The 11192-nt window shown below is 33.3% G+C and overlaps 1 protein-coding gene across 1 annotated transcript; it reads left to right on the forward strand.

The window, feature by feature from the left end:
* Positions 1–3154: 3154 nt before the first annotated feature.
* On the forward strand, positions 3155–7758 carry LOC134695453 (uncharacterized). Its single transcript, XM_063556708.1, has 3 exons — positions 3155–3544; positions 4267–4394; positions 5831–7758. The coding sequence occupies exons 1-3, from the start codon at positions 3295–3297 to the stop codon at positions 6824–6826; spliced, it is 1374 nt and encodes a 457-aa protein (XP_063412778.1). The 5' UTR covers positions 3155–3294; the 3' UTR covers positions 6827–7758.
* The last annotated feature ends 3434 nt before the right edge of the window (positions 7759–11192 follow it).

Below are 11192 nucleotides of genomic sequence, written 5' to 3' on the forward strand. Positions count from 1 at the left end.
AAACTTCTCTTCTTATCTTTCCATGAGTGATTTCCATCACTTTGATTAATAGTTGAGTGTGTCCATCGGACATTATGTGTTGACAAATATTTTACAATCTTGTTAGACTTGCCACCAACTGTGGTAGTTCAGAGCCCACAGGCTGATTTTTAAAGTCCTCATTCTCTTCATTTTTATGGTTCACAATGGTTTCTCTTTAATCAAAGTTTTATTTTGTTAATTTTTAGTCCACTGGTTACAAACCATGATAATGGTGCCACATGTCTTTTTTAATTTGTCACATTGCTTGTATCGTTTGACCTGAAAGTTGCACTTTTGTAAATTCAACATTTTTACAAACCACAACTCTTTGAGGAAGATAAAAAATATTCATAGATAAAAAAAAATTCACCTTCTGGCTCCCAGATATTATTTCTATGTTTCATCTTGTAGAGACATTAGTTTAAACGGTTACCAGTATATACACATGAATAGTGAGCCAAATTGATTGAAGGGTGTTGTAGTACAGAGTTTTATTATAAGTTTAAACTCTTAGAAGTTCAGGTCATATTAAGTGGAATATATGATGCACAGCCCTATATTTTGTCCCTTGCAAAAAATAGTAGTACATATGAGCTTTCTCATCATGAACAAGCTTCTGTCCAAGTTTGATACAAATCAGGGATATTTTTTACAACACTTCATAGTATTAAAAAGTGTTACTATAGGAAATTGCATTGTCTATATTCACAGAAGTGCAACCTGTAGATGGGTAGGATAATACATTTCTTGTTAATTCTGTCTTTGATGAAAAGTTGTGACATGAGAGTTGATATGTCAATAGTTGAGTCTAAAATATATTGAAGTGTTCTATCAATTCAGTATCTATTTGTCAAACACATTCGCACGAAGCTTTATTCAATACCTCTTTCAAAACTTTTTTTTGCCTGTACAACCACTGTTAAAAACGTGATTCAAACTAGAACAATTTTACAGCTACTATATCGGATACTGCTATCAACTTGGAAATATTCTTCATCACAAAACAGTACAGTCGATAATACCTATCTAATTTAAAGTGCTCGCATTTCCTATCATGATTTTTTTGATAGAGGTTTGCTGCTCACAAGGAATCTATTAAATCAAGAGTTCCAAATCGTGAAGTTGAAATCGTCTTTTTCGTAAATTTTACGGACGACATCACGAGTTGGTTGACCGTTATGGAATAACCGTTTCACAAATGATATCAGATATATGTTCCTGACGTCGTTACTACAATCCTATTCCCTTTCATAAATGTGACCTACCGAATTATACTATTTACCGGATTTGTTATCTCATAAGCAACACGACTGGTGCCACATGTGGAGCAGGATTTGCTTACCCTTCCGGAGCATCTGAGATCACCCCTAGTTTTTGGGGGGTTCGTGTTGTTTATTCTTTAGTTTTCTGTGTTTTGTCACGTGTACTATTGTTTTTCTGTCTGTTCTTTTCATTTTTGGCCATGGCGTTGTCGGTTTATTTTCGATTTGTGAGTTTGACTGTCCCTCTGGTATCTTTCGTCCCTCTTTTTAAAGATCAGTATGTACATGTTATCTCTTGTACATATACCAAACCAACGCAACTAATATTTCGATTACAAACAAAAGTTGTGGGATCTGAATATTAAAGAATTCAAGTCTAAATCTCCTCGTTGCACCAGAGACATATACTATGTATTATATGTCTCTGGTTGCACCCATGCTAGTTCCCTATGTAATCAGGTTGGTCACGTTATCACGGGTGACCACAGCATTGTCAATAACAGTTCTCTTTATATTGTGTTATTTAAAGACCCGAAATATCATTAGCGTAAATTCATCAATTGGAAACACAATTTCAAAATACTAATCTGTCGAGGATTGGGCCGACGATTGACTAAACGCGGAAAAGATGACATATATACCCATGGGCTGATGATGTCAATGATTAAAATTTGAAATGAGAAAAAAATAAATGGGTCAATTATTTCACCTGCTACGTCGGTCGATAACAAAAGATAATAATATGAACCTGTCCTACAAACATGATGTTGTCCATGCATATAAAGTCCGAAAATCATACTTCTTGTGTAAATCACTTTACAATAACTACTTGATAAATTAGGTATTGAATAGTCACTAGACAACTCAACATATACACCAACGACACGTCCTAAAAAGTCAGGTCTGTTCTATGTTACTTTGGAATTTCAATGACTGATTAAGAACTGAATCTTTCTTTACTGAATTGGATATGTTCTTACACAAATCGGTATAGTGCTTGGTCATCTAAGTGCTCAACGAAAAGTCTTTCTTAATTATAAACATAAATTGTATCAGTAGACGTCATGACTCCTAAATATTTAAATTCTAAAGATCTGATAGGGTACATACAAAATACATTACAGATCTTTTCCTATTGCAATTTTATTAAATGTTTTAGTTTTAAAAGTCTTACACAAGAATTCCCCATTACAAATTAAAAGGCACATTAATAGAATCAGTTCTTATGCTTTTTTCATACAAGATTGGCCAACATAGATAAAAGTATCTTAATATGGAGGGATACATCATACTTTGTACAAATCCCTCTGATTCAAACAAAAAAATCTTTGAAATCGACAAGACGATTGATTGACAACAAATTTCAAAAGTGATGAAGGCGAAATCATCCCTTCAAAAATTGACCGTGTTACTGATGTAGCAGGATGAGTGTGAATATCTCTTTTGCATCTTTTGTCCCTCTTTCAAAAGGAATATGATCTGTTATGTCAGTTTCAGATGATTTCCGGGGTAAAAGTTCATTTTTGTTTACAGTTATGAAATACGTACTCCTAAATGTATAAAGGAAACCAGTACTTACTGTTAAATAGCTATGATGACATATATTTGACGATCCTTGTCTATCCTTTTCAATTAACGTAGGAAATGTGCGATGGTTTATTTTTGCAGTATAATTATAAATATTGGTATCTGCAAAATAAATGATTTAAAAAAATGAATAATAATAAAAAAAAAATAATGTTAATAATAATAACTCTTGAGTTGTAAAAATAAAAATAAAGAAAATATTTGATCATTCCTTCCTATTTTGTAAATGTACATGTAGTGTTTGTTATAATACCAATACTTTCCTAAACACTTCCGTATCTTGTACTTGACTGCAATATAACCGGGGATGAACGACCCACTTTATTCTTAAAAGAAAACCTACTAAGCTAGATGGTTAAAACTTTTACGTAGATTGTTTTCGATATAAAAAAAAATCAAATTTAATCCTAGTTGATCATTGGAGATGACTCCTTTAGGAACTGTACTTCTCATTGCGGGTTTTTCAAAAGTCTTGTGTATTTGTGATCGCAACAACGGTCCAGTCGGCGAACCAGAATGTGTTCGATTGAACGGTTACATTGGGAAGCAATGGGCAACTTGTTTAACAGATGATTATATACAGTCTAATTCATTTGGAACCATAAAGTGTGAGGATAGAGAGACCAAATATTGTTATTACCAGTGTATGGTGGAGTTGCACGGAATGAATGATGGTATGAATATTTCAAAATTAAAAGTAAATGAAGAGAACACTTTTTTCTTTTCTTTTAAGCAAACATTTCCCGTATAGTAAATATATCAATAACACTAAAGTAAATATAGCACTTACTTTTACAGATGATTGATTTTAGGTTATAAACAACAGCGTATATTAGATCTAAGATTAATATTCCTTTGATTTATAACGTTTGATTTAACTAGTTTTTATGAACTTCCCCTGATTGAATATACTTTGAAGTTCTGTATTTTGTTTTCTGGTCTGTGCGTCTGTCCGTTCGTCCGTCTGTCCCGCTTCAGGTTAAAGGTTTTGGTCGAGGTAGTTATTGATGAAGTTGAAGTCCAATCAACTTGAAACTTAGTAAACATGTTCCCTATGATATGATCTTTCTAATTTTAATGCCAAATTAGAGATGTTGTCCCATTTTCACGGTTCACTGAACATGGAAAATGATAGTGCGGATGGGGCATCCGTGTACTTTGGACACATTCTTGTATATGAACTACTTTCAGCTTTGATAAGCATAGATTTTGCTTCAAAATTGTTATTGACTTCATTCGAGACAGAGTGATACGAAACTTAACTGAGATCTGCTATCAACGCTTTTATCAAACAACGAGATAACATTAAGACATATTAATATCGATAATAACATTATCAAACATTGATTCAATGAAAATACAAATTTACATTCTATAAACTTTATTTTTCTCGAAGGAATAGTTAGGCAGGACTGTAGCTGTAATGAGTTTACCCAGCACAACATCTCGATACAAACTGATTTGCCTTCCTGGTGTCTGAGTCCATCCCTTGATGATTGTAGATGGATTAGGGAATGTCTACAGGTAATTGATGTCATAAACATTAGACCATTTTGACACGAAAAGGCATTATATTTATCAATATCTTTAGACCGAAAGTAAGCGCGGTGTAAATTTTTAACCAATATAATGCCTACCCAGTTTGAATTAGCATGGTTTTTGTTTAAACATATTTTATTGTCTAAATTTACAATAGGATTGGATACAAGTTATAACAACTTAAGATAATCCTCTACATATAAGTACAATATAAAAAATTTCAGGATGACAGCAATTACAAAAATGTATATATTTCAGTACAATATAACAGTTGGATAAGAGTACATTTTAAGATACAGCAATATTAACAAAAAAATCTTTTTGTATGGCGTATATAACTTTGTACATTTCTGAAAAGGATTGTGTTTTGTTCAACAGTATTTCGTCTGTTCCAAATAAAATATGTTCTATGGATATATCAGCTAAGTGTTGAATGTTTTTAAAGAGTTGAAGTTTCTGTAGAGTGGACATTCTAAGAAAAAATTAATCGAATCTTCTAATGGACACCCACATTCACAACTTGGGTCATTTACTAAATTAACTCTGTATAAATCAGCTTTTAAAAGAGTACATCTGTGTCGTAATTTTGTATGTAGTATATTTTCCATCCTGTTTCCAATGAAATAATATTTAGGTACCAAAAATGAAATATCACTTCAATTAGCATGGGCATGGCGCGAAAGAAGTATTTCTTAGGTGTATTTCTTACCTGTGATAATTTCAATATTGTTTCAAACTCTACGAAACTACATGTTAGTTAGACCTCAACATTTGCGGCCAACAGGTTTTTTTATGTAACCCGGATTTATTTTCGCTTAATCGATTTTTGTCTATTGAACATAATTGTTATACTACTGTTACCTTTATTTTTGTAAAACCAAACTGTACAGTTACAACTCCCCGCCCCACTTCCCTGAGAATTTTAGAAAAGAAAACATCTATAACATAGAAATCGCTTTCCATCTCTTGAAATAAAAGTGAAATCCTATAATCAAATTTGTACGCGTTTAATGAAATATGAAAATAGGCAACACACTGTTTAAAATGTGTACGTTGTCTTAAATTAATCGACAGACGTGAAGTGTAATTACACAAAGTATACCAAAATTGCATGATCTCCGCATTATAGTTTGTGCTTCTAGTATAAAACCATAGTTTATAGTTAACTAATTTAAGATGAATAAACTCGTGAATTAAACCGTCTGAGTAATGGCAACTGATTATAAAGCTTATCAAAACTAAAAGTTTGATTTTGGTCCTATTTGGAATTATCTTCGTTTTGTATTGTATAGTGAAGAAGAGAGATGGAATATGCACAACATCGGTACAACACAATACACCAACTATTGTTTGCTACCAGCAAAGAGAAAAATGGAACAATAAACTTTCGACGAATAACTGTTTTTTTTTTCTTTTTTTAGAAACGTTACAGATGCACTGGATATTTAGGGAAATCAGATGCAATGGAATTTACACAAAAGGTATGCCAAGCATATTCATTCCACTACCAACGGTTCTCACTGGAAGGGGGGAAATGGTTGAATGGCGTTAGAAAATGTCTACAATCAAAACTTGTTCCATTTCTTCGACCATGGATGAAATCAACATGCAACACGATAACCTTACGAGCGCTGAGGTCTCAGTATCAATGCCTTAACGTTCCTGGCATAGGACTGCCATCGATATGCAATATAACCAGTGAAGATCGGTGGTCTTTGTTTTGGACTCTACACGAAATAATTGAAGACAATGCAATAAATCACTACAGTTTATTTAATTTGTTAACTGCAATTTTATCTTGTGAAAAGCATATGTACAAACCGGATACATTAGAACTTATGAAATATCAGGTCAACCAAAAACGATTTCTTTCCGACAAGTTTGAACCAACAGTATCTGATAAATACGATATTTCAAAAAAAGTAACGAAATTTATTTCTGGGGAAATGAAATGGCAGGAGACTGGGATATCTTGTTATGCCTTTGTTGAAGGGCTTCCGGTTCAAACGATGACGAACAATGTGATATGGAACGTCAGTATAATAATAACTTCAAAATCTAAATATGACTTAAATGACAAAAAATCTGTTCCCCAAAACATATCAGATGAGGTAAGACAAATTTTAGAGCGCATTCAGAGGAAAGATATACCAAACACTACCAATAGACTGACATTTGAGTATTTCTATGTCTGCGAGTCATTTAACTGTTCGCAACCGTTGAAAAGTGAACAGATTTATAACCAGAAGACATCTGCAGAATCAATAGCGACAGCAGTTACCTACCTGGCTTATGTTGGAGGCATTGTAATCCTGATCATTATTGCTGGAGTTGCAATCAAGAGGTTTAAAAAAAATAGACTTTCACAGAATCGAAATCAAACAAACTTCATTGTAATTACAAGAGTAAAAATTTGACATTCAGTAATATTGTGTAGATGTTTCCATAGCTACAATATACCGTATATAGGTTAGTTTCGCGGGTGTAACATTACTCGATTTTCATTGAACAAGGTATACGAAATATTTTGGCGGATTAAAACTTTTGTATGTACACCTTTAATTTAACGGAATTTATTTTGGCGATTTTGTTCTATCCGCGAAAATAAGCGAAAATTTGCAACTAGCGAAAATAACCCGCTATACAGTATTCCATGAAAACTTTCAGGATTATTGGTTATGGGGAACGAGGAATTGACCGCTTTGTAAAATATTGAGAGAGCTGTCCTTGTGATGAAAACGTTCCCTTTTTCACATATGTTAAGGCTAAAAAATACGCTATTTATTTAAGCAAATTTATTATTAATTTTTTTTCGCGAACTTATTCCATCTTCGTTTCTAAATGAAATTTTAAATATTCCCTTTATATGATAATTAACAAGTATAAGGCAGACACACTTAAAGTGTAAAGCGGAATGTTTCAAATAATATCTGGTGATGTAAGTTTTATATAGACATTTATTTTTCTTTTCGTTTGAGATTTCTTCATATTTCTGTTGCGAACTATTTCGGTTTTCGGACTTTATATACTGTTTTACGCACCCTTTTCATTTCATCGAGATTTCACACACCAAACTTGTTCGACAACTTTACAGGAGGTACTGTTTGGAGTGTACCTCCTGTCATAGTAGTTTTTGTTGTTTCTTTATATAGAATGACAAATAATTTATGTTCGGACGAGCATAGCGAGGTAGAACATAAGGCATTTCTATAACAACCATAGTGAAATCATTGCTTTAAGGAAGTCATGACTTTGCTAATGTAAGGTCACACAATTGTATCATATAGGACGATCCAACATAATGTAAAGGCTTTTCTTATCATTCAAATAAAGACATATGTCCTCGTTACTGACGAAACTTATAACTCTTGTCTGATCTTAACTTATATCAGTACTTATTGATGTAATATAATTTAATAAAAGATGAATCATCCTTTTCCTTCTAGATTGTAGCAACACACCATAAGCGTAATAATTTGTAGATACTCTGGATAACATATAGATATAGGAAGATGTGGTATGAATGTCAATGGGACAACTCTCCATCCAAGTAACAATTACTAAAAGTAAACCGTTATATGTCAAGGTACTGCCTTCAAACCAAAACATTTGCTCACACCGAACAGCAAGATATAAAAGGCTCACAAAATTACTAGTTTAAAACCATTCAAACGGGAAAACCAAACGGTCCAATCTATATAAAACGAGAAACGAGAACCACTTATGAACCTCAGCAACAGACTAAAACCACTTAACATCAGACTCCTAACTTAGGACAGGTGCAAACAATTGCAGCGGGATAAACACACTTGAGAAGGAATGTCACCAGGCGTGCAGGAATCTTGTTGGGATCTTAATATTTCAATATATTTTCTGTCTCATATCTACACAAAACCGGGCACGACCAGTCGCTAAACCCTTAGACCTTTATATTGTGTTTCAAGATGTCAAATATAGACGCATTTGTCCTTATGTAGTCGGGTTAATGACAGAAAGCCTGACCGAAATTCATAATGGGTGACATTTTCGAAAAGAAACTTGGTCAAGTTATGAATAAATCATAACTTGCATCTTTCAGTTGCAAAAAAGACTAAACTCCTTTATTCCTTGTGACGAAAAAATCTTGATCCAACCATCTTTTGTCATTGATATCCATATACATGACGGGATTCGAACTCTTGCTACTGTGATATCATGGTACCCAATCGCCTTGTACTATGACCGACGCACTAGAACACTGGACCACTTAGGCTCTATAAAATTACATCCCAGCTCCTTTGTTCTAACAGGGATGATCTGAGCCAAACCACCCCTACCAGATCATCCCAGTTTGAGTTTCTTTGTTAGACTCTTGTTATGCATGCTTTCCTTTGTTCTGTAACATTTTGGAGGGAATGTCAAATCCACTATAAAACTTATAATTAATCATACGGAAAAGATTATCTATAAAAATTCACGCAGAAAAAAATCCAGTGTCTATGCTGGGATTTGAGCCTCAACACATACCACTACACCAGGACGACTCGATACGAACTAATAGTAATTACACATACATAAAGGAAGCAAGATTTTTTTTTCTAAGTGGGGCGAGTGGGTAGACCTTTATTCAGTGGTGTTTAAACCTTTTTCGTTCATAAGTGAGTTGTCAGACTGATTGTTTAATTTGATTATACACTTTTTCAAATAGTAATATTTAAAGTATATTATAATGGTTGTGTGGCGTTCTTAACTAAATTTTATGAATTGTAAATGGTTTTTCGTCTAATCTAAAACAGCTGGGATGTAAAATAGTTATCCCACTCGGACTTGGTGTGTCAGTGTTAGATCACCCTCTGTCCTCCGGCCATCGGGGTGATCTTACACTGACATACCGCGTCCTCATGGGATAACTATCAAAGAATAGCTGCCAGGTACGAAAAAAAAAAAATGCTTTTTCAAATTTACAGATCTGATATTTTCAGCCTTGTATCACCCTCACTGGTTATTCGATTGATGAAATATGTTGTAGAGTTATCACTGGTTTAGATGTTCTTATAATATAACTATTTCTGTGACTGTATTCTACATTAATCCACGATAGACAACTCAGCTGATTAGTAATATTCCATCTTCATACTTTATATGTCGTGAACAGTGTTATGACGCTTCATAAATACTGACTAGGAAAGATAACACCCTGCCATCGAATTCTTTAGCAAACCTATTATACTTTCGTTTATAAACGCAATTTTGATTATTCACTTTATATGATTTACAAGTATTAGGCAGACACATATATTAAAATTCTGAAAAGAGTCATGTTTTAAATAATATCTGGCGATGTAAGTTTATATACTAGTCATGTCGAAAACAACAAAAGTGAAGATCATTGCTTTAAGGAAGTCATGACTTGGCTTTATATAAGTTCACACAATTGCATCATATAGGATGATCCAACATAATGTAAAGGCTTTTCTTATCATTTAGATAAAGATATATGTCCTCATTACTAACGAAACTTTTTATCTTGTCTTATATGAACTTATATCAGTACTTATTGATATATAATTTAATAAAAGATGATGAATTATCTTGTTCCTTCTAGATTTTGGAAACACATCATAAGCGTACTAATTTTTATATTAGTAGATACTCTGGATAATATATAGATATATGAAGATGTTGGATGAGTGTCAATGGAACAACTTTCTATCCAAGTAACAATTTATAAAAGTAACCATTATATGTCAAGATACGGCCTTCAACATAGAGCCTTGGCTCACACCGAACAGCAAGCTATAAAGGTCTCCAAACATTACTAGTGTTAAACTATTCAAACGGGGAAAACAACGGTTTAATCTATATAAAAACGAGAAACAAACGAGAAACACTTGTGAACCACATCAACAGACGACAACCAATGAAAATCAGATTCCTGACTTAGGACAGGTACAAACAATTGCAGCGGGATAATACTTAAGGAAGTTCGCTATTCAGTTTCGAAGCAACAAGCTTTTCATAAAACTAGACTATCTTAATAGGGGATTTATAAAAGAACCAAAATAGAAAAAAATATATATAGGTCATTGTGCTTGTTTTCGAGATATCAGCCATTGAAATTTTGACGGGAAACTATTCTCTCTTGATTTTTCATAGACTTATCTTTGACTATTTAAGTTCTCAAAAACTATTAAAAGACTTTTACAGATGGCTTATGATTAAACATGTAAAAGATTTATAAAAGAAAAAATCGGGGTCAATGGGCAAAACGTTTAAAATAAGGCATTCAAATGGATAACACTATGGAATTCCGAAAATCTGACAAAAATTCCAAAACATGACAAGCGAACATCCTTAAGAAGGAATGTCGCCAGGCGTGCAGGAATCTTGTTGGTCTTGTTGGGATCTAAATATTTCAATGTATTTTCTGTCTCAGATCTAAACAAAACAGGGCACGACCAGTCGCTACACATTAGAACATTTAATTGCGTTTGAAGATTTCAAATAAAAACGCCTCTGTCCTTATGTAGTAAGGTAAAAGACGGAAAGCCTGACTGACATCCATAATTGGTGAGATGTTTGGAAAGAAACATATGTTCATGCAAGTTATAAATAAATCTTAACACGCATATTTCAGTTGCAAAATAGACTAGAATCCTTTATTGCTTGTGACGAACAAAACTTGACCCAACCATCATTCTGTGTGTGCCACCCTCTTTAAAATCAATGCTCAGTGCAATACTCCAAAATCGTCAAAGTTACAGATTAAACAATTACTCTCAAAGATAAAAATATAAGATCGCC

The sequence above is a fragment of the Mytilus trossulus genome, chromosome 1, assembly GCF_036588685.1.
Source record: "Mytilus trossulus isolate FHL-02 chromosome 1, PNRI_Mtr1.1.1.hap1, whole genome shotgun sequence".
Taxonomy (NCBI): domain Eukaryota; kingdom Metazoa; phylum Mollusca; class Bivalvia; order Mytilida; family Mytilidae; genus Mytilus; species Mytilus trossulus.